Source organism: Siniperca chuatsi, linkage group LG20, assembly GCF_020085105.1.
Source record: "Siniperca chuatsi isolate FFG_IHB_CAS linkage group LG20, ASM2008510v1, whole genome shotgun sequence".
In the NCBI taxonomy this organism is placed as follows: domain Eukaryota; kingdom Metazoa; phylum Chordata; class Actinopteri; order Centrarchiformes; family Sinipercidae; genus Siniperca; species Siniperca chuatsi.
In genome coordinates, this window is record NC_058061.1 from 23,989,284 (window position 1) to 24,015,439 (window position 26,156).

At 38.9% G+C, this 26,156-nt stretch overlaps 1 protein-coding gene across 12 annotated transcripts in view; it reads right to left on the reverse strand.

Moving 5' to 3' along the window:
• Positions 1-26,156, reverse strand: part of rbfox3a (RNA binding fox-1 homolog 3a) — an 869,263-nt gene that overhangs the window by 134,420 nt on the left and 708,687 nt on the right. The window contains exon 1 of one of the 12 annotated variants that reach the window (XM_044178311.1): positions 16,405-16,426. The exons of the other annotated variants lie outside the window; for them this stretch is intronic. Coding sequence (XP_044034246.1) covers positions 16,405-16,413 — 9 coding nt within the window. The 5' untranslated portion in view covers positions 16,414-16,426. Of the gene's footprint in view, positions 1-16,404; positions 16,427-26,156 lie in introns of those variants that run through there. 12 annotated transcript variants of the gene reach the window in all.

The window sequence follows — 26,156 nt, forward strand, 5'->3', positions numbered from 1 at the left end:
GCTTTGCAGTAATGTTAGCTTTGACTTTGGACTTTGTGTTGGACTCTGTGTTGTAGTGGGTGCCGGTCATTTGTTGACGTTAGCGGACTCCATTGTGTCACAGTCACACACTGTTGGCACTGTGGGGAAGCGGAGAGAGAAGGCACTCAGGAGTGCGCATAAACGTTACATCATTTGGATTTTTCCGGAAAAACTGACCTGAGTCCTTTACATAGAAATCAGTCCACAGGCTGTTATAAGCAACCTAGAAAGTCATATTTAAAGTTACATTACAACCCATTGACAAATTGGCAATTAAAAGGGATTATTACACAAAATGTATACGTAAAATGCTTCAGAATCTTAACATGTCGCACCTTTAAAGGAAATATAGTGGTCTTTATTAAATATTGAAAAAGTCAAACAAAACAGGACAGGTTTACTTTCTCTACATAGGAGAAATGCATGTAATAGAGCTACAGTACATTATTGTCTTACAGCTTTCTTAGCACAGGGTCAAGTTGAGTGATAATTTGTTTGTTGTTTGTGACATTCCCTGTACATACACATAGACTTGTTTTCACAATTTAAAGCCTGACCAGTATGAAAAAGTTGAAGGAGGTCAGCATGGTTCCCATGCCAAACTACATTTCCATCTCCACAGCCCCAGATCACCATGTTTCAAATTTGGAGAGGCACATGCTGTGTCAGCACACCAGTTGCAATTACATAATTGTCTTGATTTACACATGTGTGTAGACCGGTGCAAGAACCTTGCAGCAGCATTACCGCTTTCATTTTCTTATTGAAAAGTGACGCCTGTCATTTGAAAGACCTATTACAGTGTTCAATTCTCTGAACCCTCTGATGGTCCAAATGGGAACATTCTGAGCTGTTCCTCTCAGGTCAAAGGTCAAGTAGATCAAATATCAGCTAGTAAGTGGTGGTACTTATTCAGTACACAAACCGTATTATACATAAACACAAGATGCACAAATACAAAACAAACTACATATATGCACACAGTGGACACGAGTGTGACCATAATTACACATATGCTGAATGTCCAGGTAGACTGTCTCTTATGCATCGATGCTCCTGAGCTTTAACACACACACACACACACACACACACACACACACACACACACACACACACAGTGTGAAGCCTCTCTGGTTGGTTTCCTCCTCTGTCACTCCCTCTCTGTAACATTTGTCAGCCCTTAAGCTCCCTGATGTGGAAAATTGACTTTATTTTTATGGTGTGACAAATAAAAAAAACAGAGCGCGAGAAATACACTCCAGGCAAAACTAATCTTTATGGCCTTCTAAATACAAGTAACCACCCATCGCTATCTGTTTCTTTACCATGGCAATCTTGACACACACACATACACCCACACCCACACACACACACACACTTTTCTAGCTTTAGTTGCTTTAATGGCAAACCATTATACAACTACCTTTTCCTTTTCAGCTAAGGCTGCGTTCATCTGTATCATCTTTTAAAAACTGTAAATCACCTTGTTTAACTCACTCTCTTTCAGGTGGCAATATTTATCAAGTGTGAAAAAACGTTTGACATTTTTTAATGCTTTGTTAATTTTTATGTATTTACTGTTCTTTTTTCAATATGAATTTTAGTGAAAGTATCAATTAGTGATGAGAAAATTACACAGTATATTCTGATTATTTTTCAAACTATTTTGAATTAAAACTGATCCATTACAAACCATGTGTGAAATCCATGTTTTTGCGTGGGATGTATGATATTTCACTTGTGAGATGTTGGAAAATCACATATGCTGATATGTGAATTCATGACATGTGAAATGCTGTTTCAGACCGATACACAGGCAGTCCCCATAAAATTACACTGATATTATATTTTAAAAATATAATAAAGTGAGTATTTAATGGCTACAACACCACAGTTACCGTATGGTGAATTAAAACTGGGATTAAGTAATAACGTCACAGGGCATAATGATACTGATGACGATCAGCGATACATACATTATTGTAGGAATATTTTAAAATATTAGAGTGAATATTATATTTTTTTTATGTTTCAGTACTTGAGTCCTGCTGAATAATACAATGTCTCTTGCTGCCTTCATGAAATATATTCAATAATAATTATTATTGATAAGAAATGTCATGTTTAAGCTTGTTATTTTTTATGCACATAGTATCTAATTTCATGAAGGGGCTTCTATAACCAATTCTAATTCTTTAGCAGACACATTTCCTTACTCTCGGAAATGCTACAGATAAACTTCTGTTTGTGATGCGGTTAATGTTATCAGTAGCTGAGATGGCTAGTAGAGGGACGACCTACACACTCATTAGTTTTAATTAGCACCACCTTTTCATTCTTGTTACTGCCAGCTTTCACATACCAATTATAAAACTGCCTCAGTGGGTTATTATTATCATCACTCTCATTTATTAGTATTATCAGTAGTATTAGTTATAAGTATCATCAGCACATAAAGCGCTTTGAGTAGTCCACCTTGTAGTCTGCTTGCACTGGACCATAGCCTCCTGGTGATATGATTTGTGACACGGGTGGCTGTGGCTTAGTGGTGGCTTCCCCCAGCCCACATGTTGAATTGTCCTTGGGCAAGACACTGAACCCCAAATAGCTCCTGAGGGCTGTGTCTTCGGTGTGTGAGTGTGTGTGAATGCTTAGTTAGTTTCTTTCAACTGATGAGCAGTTGGCACTTGCCATCAGTGTATGGGGTGAATGTGATATGAAGCGTGAAGCGCTTTGAGTAGTCGGAAGACTAGAAAGGCGCTATACAAGTACAGTCCATTTAGTCTGCATAATTATGGTAACATATTTTGTTGTTTTCCATAATCTGAGCCAGTGGGCGCATGTAGAAGTTAAACAGAAGAGGTCCCAGAATGGAGCTTTGGGGAACTCCACATATAATTTTTCCCACCCAGTTTTCCAGTCGGTCTAGTAATATGTTGTGGTCGACTGTGTTGATTGCAGCATTGAGATCCAATAATACCAAGACTGAAATTCTGCCACTGTCTGTGTTTAAGTGGATGTCATTGAATACCTTAACAAGATCAGTCTCAGTGTTCCGGTGTGGTTGAAAACCTGACTGGAAGACATCAAAACAGTTGTTTAATGCCAAGAAGGTGTTCAGCTGTTGAAAAACAGCTTTTTCAATGATTTTACTTAAAAATGTTTGATATGGGCCTATAATTTTTCATTAGTGATGTGTCTAGATTGTTCTTTTTTAAGAGTGGCTTGATAAAGGCAGTTTTCAGGGCCTGTGGGAAGAGACATGTTGACAATTTGTAGAAGATCTGAGGCCATGCAATCAGAAACATTTTTGAAAAAGCCTGTTGGCAGAATAGCAAGGCAGCAGGAGGGGGATTTCAGATGTTGTATAATGTCCTCCAAGTTTTTATGGTTAATAGGATCAAATTGTGTCATGCTATTTGAACTGATTGTAAGTGGACACAGGGACAACAAAAACCTACACCTGATATGGAGGCACTGACTGCTTGTCCAAATTCTAATTGAATGATTAAGTCCAGAGTGTACCCCGTGTTGTATGTGGGCTTCATCAGATGACGACAGTCTGTCTTAAATAGGTGTGTGAATGAGTGACTGAATGAGTGTGTGTGGTTAAATAACTAATAGTGTGTGACTGAGAATGTGTGTAAAAAACAGAAAAGATAATCTTACACTTCTTTGCTCCTTCACTCTCTAACACATACATAACACAATATACGACCATCATGTGACCGACGTCCATACAGTAGGTCATGTGATGACAGCAGATCAATAAGCTCCACCTGTAGCTGCCCTTGTTGCTTATAGGACAGAGGCAGGTTGAACTGTCTTCCCCACCAAAACAACTCAATTAGTAGATGTTAGAGGTTTCCACAGTAGTGGTAATCTCATTAACAAAATTATGATGAAATATATTGACATTTTTGTCAACAAATAATAACTAAATGATAATGTGAAAAACAGATGAATGAAACAATTAGCTATAATGCAGACCTATTAAATGACCTCCATGAACCCAGAAAATCACACATTGTAATTCCTGATTGGTAAAATAGTCTCCTCCCCTGGCCAAAAAAAGCATACTCCTCTTCTGAAGTTGATTTAGCTGCTTGACTTGTTACACTAATAAACATCTAGCATTTCAGTACTGTTATGTTTCTGCCAACCATGTCAGCTAACGATACCAGTTCTTAGAAGAAAAAAAGTTGTGATTTATGGACTAAACTATCGTAGAAAAGGTTTCAGTCGTAGTCATCTGGACACTGTTTTCAGAATCAAGACGTTTCGGCTCCCATCCGGAAGTCATTCTCAATTGTGAATGTGAATTGTGTTAATGGACTAAAGGCATCCATAATCCCATTAAAAATTACACAAGAAGCAATAACAAAAGAGATGGGAAAAACCACAAATTCCTTCTATAAATGTCAGCGTGCCGTGACATTTATAGAAGCTAATGTTAACATACCATTATCAAGAGCTATACAGTATGTGGGTGTAATGTTAACATTACCTTCAGTCAACAGTTTTTCGTGTTTATAGGCCATTTGTAGGGTTGAGTGCAAGATTATTGTCAGATGTTCACTTAAGGAACAGTTTTGCATTCATGTTATCTGACATTAGTCAGTGAGTATTTTAGTGAACAGGTGAGTGAATCCAACTTCTCAATGATCATGCTGCTCTGCAGTGGAGAGCGCAGGAATGACGGTGAGTGACCGGCTCTGTGGGAACTAGTAAATAGTCTGCTATTAACAGGTAAACAGTACCTTTTCCACTGATAGATAGATAGGTGAAAACAACACCTGTAACCATGGTAACTGTACAGAACAAAGATAATGACAGCTGTAGCCTCAGAATATTTAGAAGACATAAAAATCAAAAATTAGACAAAAATGCCTCTGATGAAAACTAGACTAATACGTCTTTAGTTTTCACTGAATACAACAAGACTAAAACTAACAATAATGAAATTACTAAAATGTCACTAAAACTAATATACATTTTGGTCAAAAGACTAAATCTTTATCTGCTCAAAGTAAAACTTAAGTAAAGCTTCTTGACAGGTCATAGCACATATAGTTCAAAAGTTCACTACATGTATAAAGTGGGGGATTTGTGTGATTGTGAGTGGCTGGCTATGTGCTTTATGCTTTAGTAAGCAAACAACAGTTAAAAAAAACACCGAGCATATAATAACAGACACACTGACATCTCACAGAGTTGTGGTGGACACCTTTGTAGGAATGGAAGTGTATCTGCTCTGAGACAGACAACTGACAGAAGATTAAAATGCTTTAAAAATGATGTCAGTGTGGATTGGCTGTTACACACATACACTCACTTATTTACACTCTCCTCCTTTCATTCAGCCTCTGTGAAACCACTTTAATGGGCACACTGACTGAATTCAATAGGCGATGGAGAGAAAGGAGGCCAGCAGGTCTACACCATGAAAACCATTGTGTTCACAAAGAATCAATCAGTGCTTTCCAGTCTAATTCGATTCATTCACAAAGGGCTGGGAAGCAATTTTAAAATGGAAATGCCACTTGACTTCAAGTGGAGGAGAAAGAGGGAGGTTGAGGAGGAGGGAGGATTGACCCTATTCATTTGTGGCTGCTGAGTGTTAAGGTATCTCTCTTTCAGCGGGCCCAATGAGACAACAACAGCCATGTCTGTGTGTGTGTGTGTGTGTGTGTGTGTGTGTGTGTGTTTGCACTTACAAGATATCTCTTGAAAGCCAGTTCCAGTTGTATAAGCAAGGGACATTTTTGTAAATTCAGATTTTTTCACTAGGGCTGGTTTAGGCTTGGTGCTTCAGAATTAAAGGAACAGTTCCAGGAACTGTACTGAACTGCACACAATGCTTTTCTATCCAGAGTTTAACCAGTTCGCATACCAAAATCACAGAATAAGTCGTTGGTCAGGGCCTTGCTGCGTGTGTGTGTGTGTGTATTAAGCTCAGTGTGAGTGGCAGTGGGTGAAGGGTGGGTGGTAGACCTCAAAAGGGTGATAATGTTTCAGGAAGAGGAGGTGAGGTGATGGACGGATGCGGGAGGTGGAGTGCAGGAGAAGGGGACTGTTTAAAAGAGATAGAGACTCAAACAGCAGCTGAGGAGGAGGAGGAAGAAGAGGAAGGAGGGAATCCTTGTTAAAAGTCAGGAAGAACTCAGTTCCTTTCCTCACAATGGTTGTAATGGTTTTTGCAAATCACTGATAAATTGAGTCACCCCTTCCCTGCAGGAGGTGCCTCTCATCTTCATAAGTTTCTCTTGATGGCAGGCCAACTGGCCGCAAGTAAATGGAAACGACTCCTTTCTCATAATAACTATTATCTTCACAATTCTCCCAGAGCATTTACCTCATCAATAAGTCAATCAGTGGGAGTTATATTGCACCAAATAGGCAAGGTTTGCCTCTGCTGCTTTTTCCAAACTGAATCGATGACATATGAGGCAAATAAAATGTCAAAAACAGAATGTAGTTAACACATCTTTCACAAAACCTGTCATGGCTGAGTCCAAATGGTAAAGGCAATCTAAAAGCTGTTCAAAAATGAATTTAATGTTTGGCATCAATCAGAGTTGCATAGGCTGCATATGCATACACACTGAAGGTGTGTTCAGACTGGATGTGAAGCAAATTTTGAGGCAACGAGATTGTATAGAATGTAATTGCAACTCAAACAGGTAAAAATTCACTAGGTAGGTGGCACGATTGAGGCGAAGATACATCTGTGTAAATGTCTCATTTGAGTGAAAATGTCATGCTAATGTTCAGGAATTATGACTTTTGTACAGAATCAAGAGGAAAAGGAGAGGGGTTTAGAGGCAAAGAAAGGAGAGTAAAGAGAAAGAGCTGGGGATCCTCGTGAATTTTAAATTTGTTAAAAAAAATTTAATTTTATCACTCAGAGGATGAGTTGTCACACAAACAGACACACAGCTGGTACTTACTGTACATTGCTAACTAGCTACAGCTAAAGTCTCTACAGTCAGTACATTGGTGGTGGTGAATAAGCATGGACTGCAAAAAACTGTACAAATTCACTTGAATAAAGAAAGGCAAAGATACAAATGAACTTTGCATTCAATCTGAACACACCTCAGCAGATACTGCCTTAACATGTTTATTATGTATTTCCTGTTAGTAGTTTGTCTTAGTCAACAAAGTGTTACTACAGTGCAGTATCTTCCAAACCACCTTCCTGTTTGTGTTGTGTATGCAGGCTTTCTGTCATTTGCAATCCTCAAACTTAGAAAATAACCTTGATTTAACCCCTACCATTTTGTCAGACTTAATAAAGCTACTCCAGAGACACAGAAGAGATCGTACAAATGTGTTCACAGTCTGAGTGGTACTATGACAAGAAAACTGAACTTACTGTAAGTGCCCCATTTAATATGGAGAAATGTACATATAATGATGTATAAAACCTATATTATACAATATTGATGATCGCCATGGAAATAAATAATATTTCACTCAGTGTAAGCATCATACTGTACAGCTTCACTGACGATGGAAAACATGCTGAAAGAGAAGAAATATATGATATTGTCATAAAGTGTGGAACAAATGTTTTTTCAGTTTACCTGCACAATAATTATTTATAAGTGGTTGTGTGCATATTCATCTGTGTGCAATTAGAGACTGTGATGGAGAAAGAGTAATAAAAGGGGAAATGGAGGATATCTGTTGTGAAGAAAATGTAAAAATGTAGAGAACATGTTTAGAAAAATTTAGAAAGTGTATTATTGTACTTTTACTGGTCTAACACTAACACATGAAAGCTCCCTGGCTCCAACAGCCATCACAGCCGTCTCACCCCACATGCATTCATCTCAGTGCCAATACACATGCCAGCCAAGCCTCTCCTACAGCACACCTCGGCTCCCGCACACACACACACACACACACACACACACACACACATCCCAGTGGCGTTTGGTCCACTGTCCGGGATCAAGCCAAGGTCAGCCGTGTGATTAGCGCTTAGCGCCGGAGGCTAGCACTGGCAAGCAGTTTCCCCTTAATGAAGCCATCACTGCATGGAGAGAGCTAGAGAAATACTGCCAGTCAGCCCAACTGGACCTGCCTGATTTACAGCTGCAGCAGTCTACACATCAGCCATGCTAAGGGAATATATGGAGACGTGGGTAGAAGAATAGTTAAACTGTCAGTGAGTGACAGGCTGATGACATAACGTCAGCATTTGGAAGTGACACATTGTTTGACACTTTCTCTGTACGGTTTTTACTTCGAATGTGAATTGTGCACAATGACTGTGATGTAAACACTTCAGACTGGCAGTCAAAATGTTTGGATGCCAAAAATAAAAGGAATATAAAATATTTTATATATAATATATTGTATTTAGTAAACTAGTCATTACAGTATGCAGTCTTAATTTCTATAACTCTAATTCTGCACCAGTAAATATCACCATCCTCATCATCTTAGGTACACTTTGGTCATGACTTTGATATTCTATTTTTTTCTAGGAATTTGGGAATGTAAGCAACCTTGGGAAATTTTACATTCTACAAATAAAAGAAATTAAAAATTCAATTATGGCTGATTCCAGTATTTGTAGACTAGTAAATTAAAGTGTGATTATTCTTAGGCCAGCAAAATAAAGTAATAAGTAAGGATTTCAGTATTTCTATACCAGAATTGGATTCTTAGCAGTGTCGAGAGGGCTTTAAAATAGCACGTAGAACCTTATGTTTGGAAATAAAATGGAACTACTATGTTTATGGGCCCTTATTTTCCTAGGAAGTGTCCTGGAAAGAGTTATGTGTGCTCGTACTAGTCATTGGGAAAATAGAAAGTTCCTACTCAGTTACTGTAGTTAGTTTAGTCAGTTGTGCTGAGTTTGAGTTTGAAAAGTAAACTTGCAGAGAAAACTTGTTGAAAACATCACTGAACACCTAACTGGGGGGGCCACTGGGTGGACGTCAGCTCCCCAACTACTGACCTCAGTATTACTAAAGCCCTGGCTACAGCCCTGGCTGGGTGGTGGTGAGTTATGAACAATCTGATCTTGATTACACAGTTGTATTAGGCAGCAGCTACAGGTTCTGCTCATTGAGGCTTTGCCTGTATGAGCCCCAGTGCATGGTAAAGATTCAACTCAAACCCCGGGTGTATACAGAACGCGAGAGACACAAATCACTGTGATATGGAATATACATAATGCACAAGGAAAGAGATGCCATTGTAAATATGATTTAATATATACAGTATAATATATACAGGTATGAAAGGCAGAGCAGGAGGACGCTGAGGAGGCGGAGGGTGAAATGGGCACAACCAGTAACGTCAGCGTGGAGCAGGCAGGAACAAGAAGCAGAGACACACAAGAGACACACAAGGGGAAATGCGCTGTTGGCTTAAGCAAAGTATAATGTGCAGGTATCAAACATGACTGGAGATGTTTCGCTCAACGGACAGTTATCTGTTTTGCTTATTAATTTCATGACATAACGCCGGGGACACACAGGAGGCGGATACGCCACAAAGCGCCACACTAGGTCATTTCTCCTGCGAGCAGTAGCCTGGCTGGTCACGCCAGAAGCGAGCCGGTCAACAAGCGATTCTGCTCCTCTGCTCTTTTCTAATCACAATAAAAAGCTGATCTTTATAACTTAAAGCTTTTTATGTGTTTCTGCAGGGCGTTGCTTCTTCTGAAACAATGAAATTAAAAGGATCACCTTGTGTGATGATCTGTGGGGAGGGGCACACACACACACACACACACACACACACACACACAGGCCTGTGTCTGCTCGTCTCTCTTGCTCTCTGTTTTGAGACAACTGACAAGTACGTGAAATAAGTACGTAATTTAAAAAACACAATCACAAACAGCCGTGATACTGTCTGTTCAGACAGAGCTCCTTGCCGTGGCGCTCTGTCTGAACAGCCCAATTGGTTAAGATGGGCGCCAAAAGGAAGCGGGCAGCGATTCAGATGCTTCCGTGTCCTGTGTCCCCCCGCCGTAACACAAGATTCAAATGTTATCATACCTATAAATACTTTTTTTGTTAAGTTCCTCCAGTGAGGAGAATTCAAAAGGAGACTTCAAGACCTAAGGTCTCCAAGGGTCTTCTGGCTCTAGCTACCTTTGAGGACACCAAGGTCACGTCTTCGGTATTGTTTCTGGGAATATAGGGCTTTTAACATAAAATACTGAGAAGGAGTTCACATTTTACAAAAATTACTCATGGTCTGTTTTGACGGGTAAATGTTTCTGACTAAAACTCTTAAAGTTATTTTATAGAGCGTTTTTAGACAAAACGTATTTATAACTTATAATAAAGCCAGAATAGAGGGTGCTTTGAAACTGCAATTAGACCATCTCATCATGCAGGGATATTGAATTAATAGAAAATATAATGTCACAATTAAATTTATTCATAAAACAACATTTTCAGTAATAGACTTTTTGTGGAGGCGAATCAAAAAAAAATCTTAGAGGACTGGACGTTGCACAGAGGGAAATTAAGCCTATAACCTCAGTATTTCGAAAACTGGTGATGGATACAGTATACTGTGATCTGAAACACCATGAAACCTGGGACAGGCCTTTAGAATTGAATAGTTTATATGTAACAAGATCTAAAATGTGTGCATGTACTGTATTGTGCAGGTACAATGATGCTGTTTATTCTGCATTGGAATTTACTATAACAGAGAAACCATGTGTATACGCACTGTAACAGTACAGTGTGTGACATTTACACTCAAAAGTCACATATATTACTTCCACAGAGAGTATTTTACTACCACAGCAGAATCAGACTGTTCTAATGATATCATCTAGGGACAAATGCTGGAGCTGCCAGTGAATAATGAATCAACTGCCAGGAATCTATGACAGCGGCCCATATTCTGATTCCAGCCCGTCCTCACCAGAAAAACGGCTCTAGTGGCTGTAGTAATTATGACAGGAGTAGTGTAAAGAGCGAGAAGGTCCACGTAGAGGCGGAGATCGGGGTTAGTCAAACAAACACAGGACTTTCACCCAAGGAACTGTGGTTCGTGTCCTGTGTGAAACCAAAAGTCAAAGTTGATTTATTTAAAGTTTTAAGTTACATAACGTTACGTATGTGAATTACATCACAAACACAGGACTTTCACTAGGGCTGCCACAAGTAGTCGATGTAAACGATGACGTTGATGCTGAAAATGTATCAACATCAATATTTTAACTGACGCCTGGTTTTTCATTGTTTTTCTTCAATAGCACTAAGTAATGGTGTGTCAGGACGATCACGTTGGTGCGGGCGTGTTAATTTGTGCTTAAGAACGTACCAGCTGTGAAACAATCAGAAAATAACGTTTTATTTCTCCGATTCACTGGCTTTCTATCACCGGTGCTCCCTCTCCCCCTCTTCCTCTCTCTCTCTCAACCCAGCCGGCAGCAGCAGATGGCCGCCCACCCTGAGTATGGTTCTGCCTCCTTTTCCTTGCCACTGCCGAGATAACTTCTGTTATGAATTGGCGCTATATAAATAAAACTGAAGTGAACTAAAGAAGGATGTATATTTTGAATTTAATATACCCACCTCTTCATCCTCATCTTTATATGCAGTGACACGCACACAGTCATACACACCAAACCAACAATTTGTGGAGACAAATTAATTCATGACAAACAAAAAGAAAAGCACACACCATCTTAGGTGGAAAGTCACAATAAAACACCATGAGGTTTCAGAGTTACTGTTGCTTGATTAACTATGTCATCTTTTCACATCCTCTTAAATTTATTCGCATGAAGGCTGTTGATGAAAAAGAGCGCGCCAATTCACATTATTTTGCTGAATTTTCAGAAAGTTTACAATTTAATGGAAACACAACTACAACTCTCGGCTCACTCTTCAGAGGACAGAAGTCTACTTTATGTGTACAATTTTGTACACAGTGTCTTCTTTATGTCCACATCAGTGTGGGTATGATGGTATTCTGCTATCAGTGTGGTAAATTGTTGCCTTTGCATGTATTTTTCCTCTGACCTGTACACATCTGGCCTGGTCTGTTGTTTTCTGATATGGAGACCAGGAGGTGATTGCTCTCATAATTCTCTGTAATGAAACACCGCAGTGGTAGTGGCACTTAACACACTGACTACACACATACACATATCACGGATCCACACATAACATGCAGCTGATATTTCAGGTGGAAGAGAGAAAGAGTTTGGAAAAATGGTTTCATAAGGAAGACCACAGGGGTGAATATATCTATTGAAAAGGAAACTAATGAGAAAATGAATAAAAGTAGATCATGTTGGAGCAGGCAGCACTGGCTCTGTCCTTTAATACAGCTTATACAGCCAGTGGGGAGACAAAAAGACTGGACCAAAGATAGCTTAAATCACACACTCACACACACCCTGAGGGTGTGCAAGTGAGAGAAAGGCCAGGGCAGAGTCGGAGGAATTAATTGAGGTAGTTTGTTTCACAGCGGGGAGTCTATTAAATGCCATGTCACCACTGGGCCGTGGGGAGTAACACACTAACACTGGGAGGGAGGGAGGGAGGGAGGGAGGGAGGGACGAGGTGGGTTGTAGTGAAGTCCGTTGCCAGTACAAGCTATTCCTCTAAAATCAGCACTCACATCTCACCTCATTCATCTCCTGCTCCATCTCTCTCTCTTTCTCTCTTTCACACTGCTTTTCTTTTCCTTTCCCTCTCTCCTCCATCTCTTGCTGCCCTACAGTATCGCCACCATTCTTTTCCCTGTTTTCCTCCCTGCCACTACCTATTACTTTTTCTACCTTTCTCTCTTTTTTCCTCCCTTCATGTCCTTTTCTTCCTTTCTCGTATAGCACCATCTCTCTCCCTTTCCCGCAGTATTTTGCTTTGTTTTAAAAATATGTTCATGGAGACTTTTTCTTTACTCTTTCTTCTAGATTATTAACACATAAGTATCACAATTACTAGTCACATACATTATATGAGCAAAGATAAGTGGACACCCCTGTGTGTTGTCCCGTTCCTGTTTCAACATGTCATTGCCCCTGTGCACAAAGACAGCTCCATACAGAAAGGATTTTTTGGTGTGGAAGAACTTAACTGGCCTGCAGAGCCCTGACCTCAGCCCCATCAAACACCTTTGGGAGGAACTGGAATGCCAACTGCAAGCCAGGGTATCACCCAACATCAGTGGCCCATTAATGCTCTTGTGGCTGTTTGGGCGCAAAGCCCTGCAGCCAGGTTCCAACATCTGGTGGAAAGCCTTCAACAAAAAAGTGGAGGCTGTCATAGCAGCAGATCAATGCCCATGGTTTAGGAATCACATGTTAAATTATCACACAAGACTGGAATGTTCAGCTGTCCACATCATTTTCTTTGGTGTCCACATACTTTTGTCATGTCGTAAAAAAAGGATACAAATACATAGGTTCTCTTTAAGGTCTCTTCTGACAAAATAAAAACATTTATACTGAGTTATGAACATCAGGCAGGTGAGGTTTTCCAGACCAAATGTATCCTTTAATTTCTCTCTCCCGCTGTCATTCCCTCGCTCCTTTCTCCCAGCCAACCACACTGGACAACTGTATACTGCCCCCCATCTCCTCTGTCTTCTGTGTGTGTGTGTGTGTGTGTGTGTGTGTGTGTGTGTGTGTTGGCCAGCCTCAGGGTTACTAAAATGGCATTGGGTTCTCCTGTTCGCTTATAATCATTAACTGATAACACACACACCCCCACACACACACACGTCTACATATCTATTTATGTTTGTATTTGTATAATGTATTTAGAACATTAGGTGCAGATCAATCATGTAAATTCTATTAAGGTGATGTATGCCATTTTTAATACACCACTATTCTGGTTTAAAATACATAAAAGTGCATGATTACCAATGCCACGTGTTTTGTTGTCTCAGTGCATGTAAAAAACACACAGTACTAACAAAGGGAAGTACACATGCCAGTGACATCTGAAGCAAAGAAAAGCACTGATATTAATTTAAATGAATACTATGATGTTATATTACTATAATGTTCTCACACTTTGTGGCACTCCAAATTATTAGAAGCATTTTCTGAATATATTTTCACAACAGACAAATAAGAGATGTGCCCAATTAAGATGAAATGCCTGTCTAAAAAAAGTCTGAATTCATTACAGATTCTACACTGTAGTTGCATGGAAACACATTATCCAGAGGTATATGTTATCCTACAGACCTAATACTGCATGGTTTATGTTGACTCGGTGGATGAGTGGGAGGGAAGGGGGGAATCTGGACAGACGCCCAGCACCTGCCAGGAGACTATACCCACAAACCTGCTCTCTCTCCCTCTCTGGCTGGGAATATTGACTAGCAAGCACTCTGCCCAATCAAATAAATTTTCTGCAAGACATGCCAAAGGTGACACTTGAGAAAATGGAGGTTACATGGGGAGGAGATGGGGGTGGGTAGGTAGTAATGGAGATTGGGGAGAGGGGGCATGCAAAGAACTCACAGCAGAATGCGACAGAGAATGGAGAAAAGAGAGGTGAAGAGACAGAGAGACAGAGATAGATGGATTGTTAATGAGAGGAAGAGGATGAAGAAATAAAAGAGAAGGGTGAAATAGGATGAAGGACGTCAGTTTTTTCTGCCCACTTCTCTCTTTTTTTTTCTCTTTCAACCGAACGCCCATCTCCTAAAAAGAGCATGGAGTAACAGGCATACATGGCAGCATGCAAATTATGGTCATGAAAAACACTGACGGAAACATGAAACGTTTAAACTTTAAACACACATATGTGCAGCATGATTTCTGCAGATTTTTTCATGAGACATGAATCCTGGTCTTCAGTGTTGAAGTCATGTGTAAAGTCTTTGTAAAGCCAAACCTCCTCAGTTGTATATAAGGGGGACCTTTTTCGTAACCTGCGGTGCAGGAGCATCCATGAGTGACACGCATGTCTGGACATGCCCGGCCACGTCTCACAGCGTGGGTTTCTTTCACCTCTTCAGTCTGTGTGTGTGTGTGTGTGTGTGTGTGTGTGTGTGTGTGTGTGTGTGAGTTGTGTTGTAAAGGGGGGTCATTCACTCTTCCTTTTCCCACGGGAGGTATTACTTTTTTCGTTTTACAGTTTAACATGTATTTTACCACAGTAGATACACTGGGATAGGGTGTTGATAAATAACATTTGGGTCTATTTGGGTCTGATACGCTGCAGACTGAGAGGGGATGTGAAAAGTGGGGCTACATTCTGACATGTGGGCGTGATTAGCATCGGATGAGAGGTGTTGAGTAGAAGAAATAAATCTAGCCCTTTTGTCCTTTCCTAAGTTTTAAAACATGTCCCCACATGTCCTCAGATCACCATTTGTTTTAACGAATGTAATGAATTATTTTTTGCATCTGTGTGGATGATTACACTGGCGTCTTTTCTCGCTGGGCTTTGCGATTTTCTTCACTGAAAAGCGACTGACTTCAATCTAGAGAGTTACTCAGACCGTCAGAGGAAAAGCGGGGAAAACTATAGCCTCCATATCTTTATATTGTTTTTTTATTCCACGTGATACGCAGAGTTATCTCAGCAGCGCCGCGTATCTCCTCTCCTCTCTTGATGTGTGTGCATGTAGGAATGTTGTTAGAAAATTATTCTGACAGTAAAGGGAAAAACTGCAGTTTATTTTTAAAGTTTTAAAACATATCCGACATGTTAGTGAGGGATTGCAATATATTCATAGACAAATAAATATAAATAAATAAAAGTTGTATTTTCTACAAAGTCAGATGCAGGATGTCAAACAGAGGTGTTTTATTCTCTTCATGTGTTGAGCTCACATCTGTGGACGTCTGTGATGGGAACTGAGACTTGGGACATCTATACTGGAATTATCATAAATGTGTGTGCATGTGTCGTAAAAAACAGGGGTGTCCAAGTCCCCTTCCTTCACACATCCCTCTTCCTTTCCCGGACATTTGGCCTGTCTTAACCTTACACTGGTATGACAGTTGTTAGATTATAGCAGTTCATCAGGTTTTTACCCCTAATTATTACCAGTTAATATAGGCTTGTGATCAGCACTTATTTCTCAGTGTGTGTGTGTGTGTGTGTGTGTTGTAAAACAGGGAGGGGTGGTGCTGAAGGTTCCCAAGGGGAAACGGGCGTAGATCATAAAGTCTCATCGTCTTAGTGAGTGATTAAGGCATCCCCATAAGATTATTTGAGTATATAAAATAAAAGTTATAAAAGTATCTGGAAGATCTCACTTGAAATTCATGTATTTAAACATAAATGAGCATGTTTGAAAAACATGTATCTTTTAAAAAGAGGATCTTTCTCAAAAGCCTCTTCTGAACCACAAGTAAGCGGGGAAATGAGAAGAATGATGGACCAAAGAACAAACTTGTTTCAATATACTCACCATCTTCATGGGCCTCTTGCGTACATGCTCAACATGTTGTTCCAATTTAATCTCTATATACACAAAACAGACAAACACGCAAAAACACATTTGCAATTAATGTATTTAAAAACAGTGGTGGAATGTAACTAAGTACATTATTCAAGTACTGTACTTAAGTACAAATCTGAGTTGTTTGTACTTCACTTCACTTTCTACTTCTACTCCACCACATCTCAGAGGGAATATTGTACTTTTTCCTTCACTACATTTATCTGACAGTTTTAGTTACTAGTTACTTTATTACATTTTTACACACAAAACATATTAAGAGTTTATAAAATCTGAAGTTTTGTTATAAATTAAACTTATACAAGTATAACTGAAATGATTAGTCGATTAATCAATTAGTCGATTGACAGAACATCATTTGGTAACTATTTTGATGGTTTAAGTAATTTTTCATGTAAAAACATTTCATGGTTCCAGCTGCTCAAATGTGAAGATTTGATGCTTTTCCTTTTAACGATTTTAATAACTTTAATGTATCGTTAATAATGTTGAGGTTTGGACTGTTGGTTGGACAAAACGAGCATTGTGAAGAAGTGTCACTTTGGGCTCTGGGTCACTGTGACGACATTTCTCACTATTTTCAGAATTTCGATTAATGGAGACAATAATCAGCAGATTAATCCATAATGAAAATAATCACTAGTTGCAGTCCGATACAAAACAGTTCAAAATGAGCTCCACCTCATCCAACTACAACAGTAAAATCGTGCTGTTGCATTAATGCATGGGTAATAATAGGTAATAATAATCTAATGATATAATGTATAACATTAGAACATTTACAGGGACATTTTTCTGCTTTGAGTCCTTTTACGTTTAATACTTTACGTACATTTTCCTGATTATGCTTACATACTTTTACGGAAGTAACATTTTCAATGCAGGACTTTTACTTGTAACAGAGTATTCTTACAGTGTGGTATTAATACGTTTACTGAAGTAAAGGATCTGAATACTTCCTCCACCATGGTTTAAAACATAAGCAAGCATGTCTTACCTCATCTAGCAGTGAATATTTTATAAAAAGAGTTGCAGAAGACTCTTGTCTCTTAGAATGTGAAATCTTTCTCAAAAACCCTCTTCAGTATTACATAGATGTATATGAGACTATAATAAAGAATTACATGAGAAGTTAAATGAGAGGAAGGTGGAGGTCAGACAGTAACGCTAATAACGTTTCTAATGTTAAATGGTGTGACAAATGGTCTTCAAACTGAACAACAAAGAATCATTTGTAAATGATCACAAACAAAAGTAAGTCAGGTGTGATGTTCAGGAATGGTTCAGCCTACACATACAGTATACCATCCCTTGGCTTAATGTAGTCACCACCATTTCCCCTGGGGACTGTGTGCTGATTAATTCGTCTGCATGAATCTTATCTGATCACCTCCAAACCTCTCAACCATGGATGCTGCTGCATTGGACCGTGAACCAGCTGCTGTCAAGGCCACACCATCAGGTACGATAGTCTTAAAGAAGTGAAAAAGGAGGTGACTATTGCTGTGATCAAAGTTTATCATCTGTGTATTCATTTTAATGTACAATTTTCTGCCATGTTTTGAACAGAACAATTTTATGAAGCCCTACAAGTAGCATCACAAGAGGACGACACAATAAGATGGGGATTCTTTAATGAAGATGACAAAGAAAATACAGCCCGGATGACTGACTAAGCCTCTACCACCACATGATGTCAACATTTTGAAAGCAACCACATGCATGAGTATTGAAAATATCAACTCAAGAGCAATGACAGAGGATTGTTGGGGGCTGTCATATTAAAGATCCAAGACAGAGACAGCATGACTGTCGATATGGAGCCCCTTTGTTTTACTAGGAGACTAGTTTTGCATGCATACGTGAAAAGATATATACAAAGACTTTGTTAAAAACATTCATGAAAGTAATGAGTTTTATACACTACTCTAGATATTTGTACAGAACCTGAGAAGATTCTTGGCATTGTTGAAGTGACACTCCCTGGCTTATAGAACAGAACCCAACATTGAACAGAGACTAGTGGAAATTCAAAAAACACTCAATAAAAAATAAAAGATGAATCTGCCATTATCGATGCTGTGTAGAAAGTAAAATGTGTGCTAATGTTAAAATAAATACATTTTCTACAAGTCAATTGTCTGTCAGTTTGAGTAGACATTTTCTTTCAGTGGATCGCGTTAACTTGCAGTGAACTGAGTGCTGCCCTGTCACACTCATGTATTTGCATGTGTATGGCTTGCTACATGCTATGTCCTCCAGGCTGAGTATCCAAAAAAAAGCATGAATTATACTTTCGAGTTCATTCAGAAAGGTCTGGAGCATGTGAATGGAGAAATACTGAAACCAGAGATACTTATCAAAAAACAAGCTGTAAATTATGAAGGTAGTAAAAAAAGGTCCAGACAGGTTCCAAACATACATCTTTTGTGTTATCATCATACCTTAACAGTAGTAATGCAACATTTACAAATATTTAGTATATACATCAGAAAGTCTATCGTTCAAAAAGTCATTGTAAAACTTGTCAACACAAATGGACAATTTAGCTTAACGATAGTAAGAAATGTATAACTATGATCAGAAAAGATGCAATATGTTAAACAAAAATGTGTGTTGTTAACCTGTTTGTTGTAGTACATTTAGCAAGTTACTTTGATGTAATATTTTGTGTATAGAACACTGGTTTAATTACATTTTCAAACCTAAATAGTTTTATGCTTAATGCCTTTAATGCATGCTTTTATAAAAGAAAAAGAGTAAGGCTAAACCCACATCAAATATATCGTTAAAATGTACAATCACAAATGTTCGAGTCAAATATCTTTCTTTTAACATTGGCCCACATTTTACAGCAGCTAACATAATAATCATTCAAATCATTTGCACCGTTGGCCATAAAGATAGAATCATCTGTAATCTTTGAGAGTTTCTTGAAATTTCCGTTGGTTTCTGTTTAGTGTTGGTAGTAAGTGTGTCCCCAACAATGCTAAGAAATCTAAAACTGGCATGAATGTTTTTAACAAAGTCTTTGTATATATCTTTTCACGTATGCATGCAAAACTAGTCTCCTAGTAAAACAAAGGGGCTCCATATCGACAGTCATGCTGTCTCTGTCTTGGATCTTTAATATGACAGCCCCCAACAATCCTCTGTCATTGTTCTTGAGTTGATATTTTCAATACTCATGCATGTGGTTGCTTTCAAAATGTTGACATCATGTGGTGGTAGAGGCTTAGTCAGTCATCCGGGCTGTATTTTCTTTGTCATCTTCATTAAAGAATCCCCATCTTATTGTGTCGTCCTCTTGTGATGCTACTTGTAGGGCTTCATAAAATTGTTCTGTTCAAAACATGGCAGAAAATTGTACATTAAAATGAATACACAGATGATAAACTTTGATCACAGCAATAGTCACCTCCTTTTCACTTCTTTAAGACTATCGTACCTGATGGTGTGGCCTTGACAGCAGCTGGTTCACGGTCCAATGCAGCAGCATCCATGGTTGAGAGGTTTGGAGGTGATCAGATAAGATTCATGCAGACGAATTAATCAGCACACAGTCCCCAGGGGAAATGGTGGTGACTACATTAAGCCAAGGGATGGTATACTGTATGTGTAGGCTGAACCATTCCTGAACATCACACCTGACTTACTTTTGTTTGTGATCATTTACAAATGATTCTTTGTTGTTCAGTTTGAAGACCATTTGTCACACCATTTAACATTAGAAACGTTATTAGCGTTACTGTCTGACCTCCACCTTCCTCTCATTTAACTTCTCATGTAATTCTTTATTATAGTCTCATATACATCTATGTAATACTGAAGAGGGTTTTGAGAAAGATTTCACATTCTAAGAGACAAGAGTCTTCTGCAACTCTTTTATAAAATATTCACTGCTAGATGAGGTAAGACATGCTTGCTTATGTTTTAAACCATGGTGGAGGAAGTATTCAGATCCTTTACTTCAGTAAACGTATTAATACCACACTGTAAGAATACTCTGTTACAAGTAAAAGTCCTGCATTGAAAATGTTACTTCCGTAAAAGTATGTAAGCATAATCAGGAAAATGTACGTAAAGTATTAAAACGTAAAAGGACTCAAAGCAGAAAAATGTCCCTGTAAATGTTCTAATGTTATACATTATATCATTAGATTATTATTACCTATTATTACCCATGCATTAATGCAACAGCACGATTTTACTGTTGTAGTTGGATGAGGTGGAGCTCATTTTGAACTGTTTTGTATCGGACTGCAACTAGTGATTATTTTCATTATGGATTAATCTGCTGATTATTGTCTCCATTAATCGAAATTCTGAAAATAGTGAGAAATGTCGTCACAGTGACCCAGAGCCCAAAGTGACACCTTCACAATGCTCGTTTTGTCCAACCAACAGTCCAAACCTCAACATTATTAACGATACATTAAAGTTATTAAAATCGTTAAAAGGAAAAGCATCAAATCTTCACATTTGAGCAGCTGGAACCATGAAATGTTTTTACATGAAAAATTACTTAAACCATCAAAATAGTTACCAAATGATGTTCTGTCAATCGACTAATTGATTAATCGACTAATCATTTCAGTTATACTTGTATAAGTTTAATTTATAACAAAACTTCAGATTTTATAAACTCTTAATATGTTTTGTGTGTAAAAATGTAATAAAGTAACTAGTAACTAAAACTGTCAGATAAATGTAGTGAAGGAAAAAGTACAATATTTCCCTCTGAGATGTGGTGGAGTAGAAGTAGAAAGTGAAGTGAAGTACAAACAACTCAGATTTGTACTTAAGTACAGTACTTGAATAATGTACTTAGTTACATTCCACCACTGTTTTTAAATACATTAATTGCAAATGTGTTTTTGCGTGTTTGTCTGTTTTGTGTATATAGAGATTAAATTGGAACAACATGTTGAGCATGTACGCAAGAGGCCCATGAAGATGGTGAGTATATTGAAACAAGTTTGTTCTTTGGTCCATCATTCTTCTCATTTCCCCGCTTACTTGTGGTTCAGAAGAGGCTTTTGAGAAAGATCCTCTTTTTTAAAAGATACATGTTTTTCAAACATGCTCATTTATGTTTAAATACATGAATTTCAAGTGAGATCTTCCAGATACTTTTTATAACTTTTATTTTATATACTCAAATAATCTTATGGGGATGCCTTAATCACTCACTAAGACGATGAGACTTTATGATCTACGCCCGTTTCCCCTTGGGAACCTTCAGCACCACCCCTCCCTGTTTTACAACACACACACACACACACACACACTGAGAAATAAGTGCTGATCACAAGCCTATATTAACTGGTAATAATTAGGGGTAAAAAACCTGATGAACTGCTATAATCTAACAACTGTCATACCAGTGTAAGGTTAAGACAGGCCAAATGTCCGGGAAAGGAAGAGGGATGTGTGAAGGGAAGGGGACTTGGACACCCCTGTTTTACGACACATGCACACACATTTATGATAATTCCAGTATAGATGTCCCAAGTCTCAGTTCCCATCACAGACGTCCACAGATGTGAGCTCAACACATGAAGAGAATAAAACACCTCTGTTTGACATCCTGCATCTGACTTTGTAGAAAATACAACTTTTATTTATTTATATTTATTTGTCTATGAATATATTGCAATCCCTCACTAACATGTCGGATATGTTTTAAAACTTTAAAAATAAACTGCAGTTTTTCCCTTTACTGTCAGAATAATTTTCTAACAACATTCCTACATGCACACACATCAAGAGAGGAGAGGAGATACGCGGCGCTGCTGAGATAACTCTGCGTATCACGTGGAATAAAAAAACAATATAAAGATATGGAGGCTATAGTTTTCCCCGCTTTTCCTCTGACGGTCTGAGTAACTCTCTAGATTGAAGTCAGTCGCTTTTCAGTGAAGAAAATCGCAAAGCCCAGCGAGAAAAGACGCCAGTGTAATCATCCACACAGATGCAAAAAATAATTCATTACATTCGTTAAAACAAATGGTGATCTGAGGACATGTGGGGACATGTTTTAAAACTTAGGAAAGGACAAAAGGGCTAGATTTATTTCTTCTACTCAACACCTCTCATCCGATGCTAATCACGCCCACATGTCAGAATGTAGCCCCACTTTTCACATCCCCTCTCAGTCTGCAGCGTATCAGACCCAAATAGACCCAAATGTTATTTATCAACACCCTATCCCAGTGTATCTACTGTGGTAAAATACATGTTAAACTGTAAAACGAAAAAAGTAATACCTCCCGTGGGAAAAGGAAGAGTGAATGACCCCCCTTTACAACACAACTCACACACACACACACACACACACACACAGACTGAAGAGGTGAAAGAAACCCACGCTGTGAGACGTGGCCGGGCATGTCCAGACATGCGTGTCACTCATGGATGCTCCCACAGGTCATGCAGGTCAAGGGGGACCTTTTTCGCGCACAAGCGTCTGTTAGCCCCATGTGCATCCCCCTTATCTACTCCTCTCCTTATTTATATATTTATTTATTTCATTTGTAAGGGACCATGTACATGCATATTAAACATAAATGCCACCATTTAATATATTGTACCAATTAAAACATACACACAGTATCAGAACACCACTGAACAAATTAGACAAACAGGACACACAGTTACACACAGCAGTACATCACACCCACATCATATCAGCAACAAGTTAGGTAAATTAAAAGCAAAGATATTTGTGTACAAAGCAAAACCAACTTGAAGAATGCACTCAGTAGAGTGCAGATCTCCGCCAGGCCTGGTATCATCAGCTGGCATTATGAATAACACGCCAATGTCTTAAGTCATTTAGTGTGTTATCACAATGCTTTTTTTGCTTTGCACATGTCATTTCATGCCATTAAGTCTCTGCTGACATATTGTGCAGAGACGGTGTGTAATCTTTTGTCATATGTCATAGAGAAAAAAATGTCAAGTGACATAGTATAATGAGCGACAAAGTCTGCATAGGGACAAGGTCGGGTTGGATGGATGGGTCAAACAAACAGAGGCCGCTGTTCATGTACCATGTGAAACCAAAAGTCAGTGTTAACTTATTTTAACTTAACAAACGTAAGTTAACTTATGTACGTAACATAACTTAACTTTCGTACATGCATAACTTAACTGACGTAACTAACGTACTTACCTACTACTTAAGAGGAGTGAGGAGTCAGCAGTCAATGGCGGTATAAAACAGTCAATAAAATAGGTTTTTCAAAAATGGTGAATCACAGCAACCACGAGAGGTCCTTGAGCCTACAGTCATAAATGTGCACAAAAAATATTAGGCTGATGGGTGCAGTAGTATGCGAGATTAGCTGCAGACAGATATACACACGCACACACACACGACCAAACGCATGATGCCCTCCTAATAAAATGCAGGGGCAGTGGTTACAGAGTCGAGTAGCTTTTAGCAGAGTTTTCCATTTGGCTTTAGAGCTGATAGAACTGCAACTTTTTATGTCATCTGATTGGGCATTCCACTTTCACTATGGTATCCAAATGTCACACTACTTCTGGCGGCAACACAATATAAAGGTACATGAAGGTACGTGAAGGTACGTTGCATATGAATGTAATTTGTAGGAGACGGGTCCGGGTTTAAGGATGTGTCGATAGCAAGTGGTCCAGATGATCATAGGTGTGCTGTTTCTGTGTGTGTGTGAGCGTGTTTGTTTGTCTATAGTGAATCAAGACAACAGCAGCAACTCAGGCATGGAAAACCTGCCAGCAAGCCAGTGTTACTCATGGCTTTGTGAGTGTGTGTGTGTGTGTGTACTGTATGTATGCATGTGTGTCTGTTTTGTGTTAGACAAGATAATGGCTTGTCATAATGTTGAATTTTGCAAAAACTAGTTTTTCTCATTTATCTTTCAGATTGCACTCCAACAGCGAGACAGAACGGGATGTTAGAGCAAACAAAAACAGCTAAGGTACAATTAGAAATGATGGAGATGTTGCTGACACTCAGTAATTTAGAGTAATGAAATAAATTAATCATAATGTTGCAGTTACCAGTTGAAAGATACGGCTTTACTCAGGTTACAATTCACTCTAAATATCAAAGTGAAACTAAGAACGTGTTTTTGTCAAAGAGTGCAGGCTTCTGCCAGACATCAGCAATATGGTGATCTGCCATTGTTGTTATTGTATGTCGCTATGTAGTTGTTCCCATGTGTATTGTTACAAGCAGTGAAATGTTTTTAAATGACATGTGAATTTATTGAACTCTATATAGAAAGGGCTTAAAGTTTGTCCTTTTCTGTCATTACTAGTATGGTCTAACAGTTGACTTTGACAGGAGGAGGGCATTCCACCTTAAGAAAGGAACATTTTGATGCCAAAAACTAGGCAGAAGGTCTCTTTAGGTTGCTTTGGATGTCTCAGAGACCACCATATCCATCAAGAGAATGTTTAAATGCAGAATAATGTCAGCCTCTACAACCCAAGTGGCATTTACCACATCTGAATGGAGTAGGCTTTAGATGGAATCTCTGACTGTCCTGAAATGTATTCAGAAACTCGTGTCTCTTCCTGTTGATGCTTGCTCATCCCACCTCAGCTTCATCCAGGCTTTGCCTGTTTTGACTACTTTTGGATTATTGGCTGCACTAACTGACATGATGAGTGGTAAACCCAAAACTTCAGAAAGCTTTAAATAAAACCTACAAAGGTGTAGTGACATCACACATGTTAAATAGAAACACTTATTTTTTTTACAGACTATGGTTGAGCTGAAACGATTAGTTGATTAATCGATCAACTGACAGAAAATGAAAATGAACAACTATTTTGTAATCGATTAATTGACATCTCTGGGCTGCTGTGGCTTAGTGGTAGAGGGGTCGTCCACCAATCGGAAGAGCGGCGGTTTGATCCCGGCCCACATGTCGAAGTGTCCTTGGGCAAGACACTGAACCCCAAATTGCTCCCGAAGCTGTCCCTTCAGTGTGTGAAGGAGTAACTTTCTTTCAACTGATGAGCAGTTGGCACCTGCCATCAGTGTATGAATGGGGTGACTGTGATATGTAGCTGAAGCACTAGTCAGAAAGGCGCTATATAAGTACAGTCCATTTACCACAATTTTTCAAGAAAAAATGTTGAACATTACCTAGTCCTTTCTTTGTGTTATGTGATAAAATGAATATCTTTGGGTTTGGGACTGTTGGTTGGACAAAACAAGCAGCGTGTCACCTTGGACTCTGGGAAACTGTGATGGGAAAGATCACTTTTTTCGACATTTTTGGCCTGTCGTAGAAAAGGTTTCAGTCGTAGTCATCTGGACACTGTTTTCAGAATCAAGACGTTTCCGGAAGTCATTCTCAATTGTGAAAAAATTGGACGGGAACTGGAAATTTAAGCTACTCTGAGTTACATAAGCCCTGCCCTCAGGAAGGGGCAGGGGTAGGGCAGGGCTTATGTAACTCAGAGTAGCTTAAATTTCCAGTTCCCGTCCAATTTTTTCACAATTGAGAATGACTTCCGGAAACGTCTTGATTCTGAAAACAGTGTCCAGATGACTACGACTGAAACCTTTTCTACGATAGGACACTCCTGGACGAATGAGGGACTACACCGTCTTATTTTTGGCCTGAATAATTAATATATTAAAAAACAAAATAATTGTTAGTTACTAATGGTTAGTTGCATCTAACTATGGTTCACCA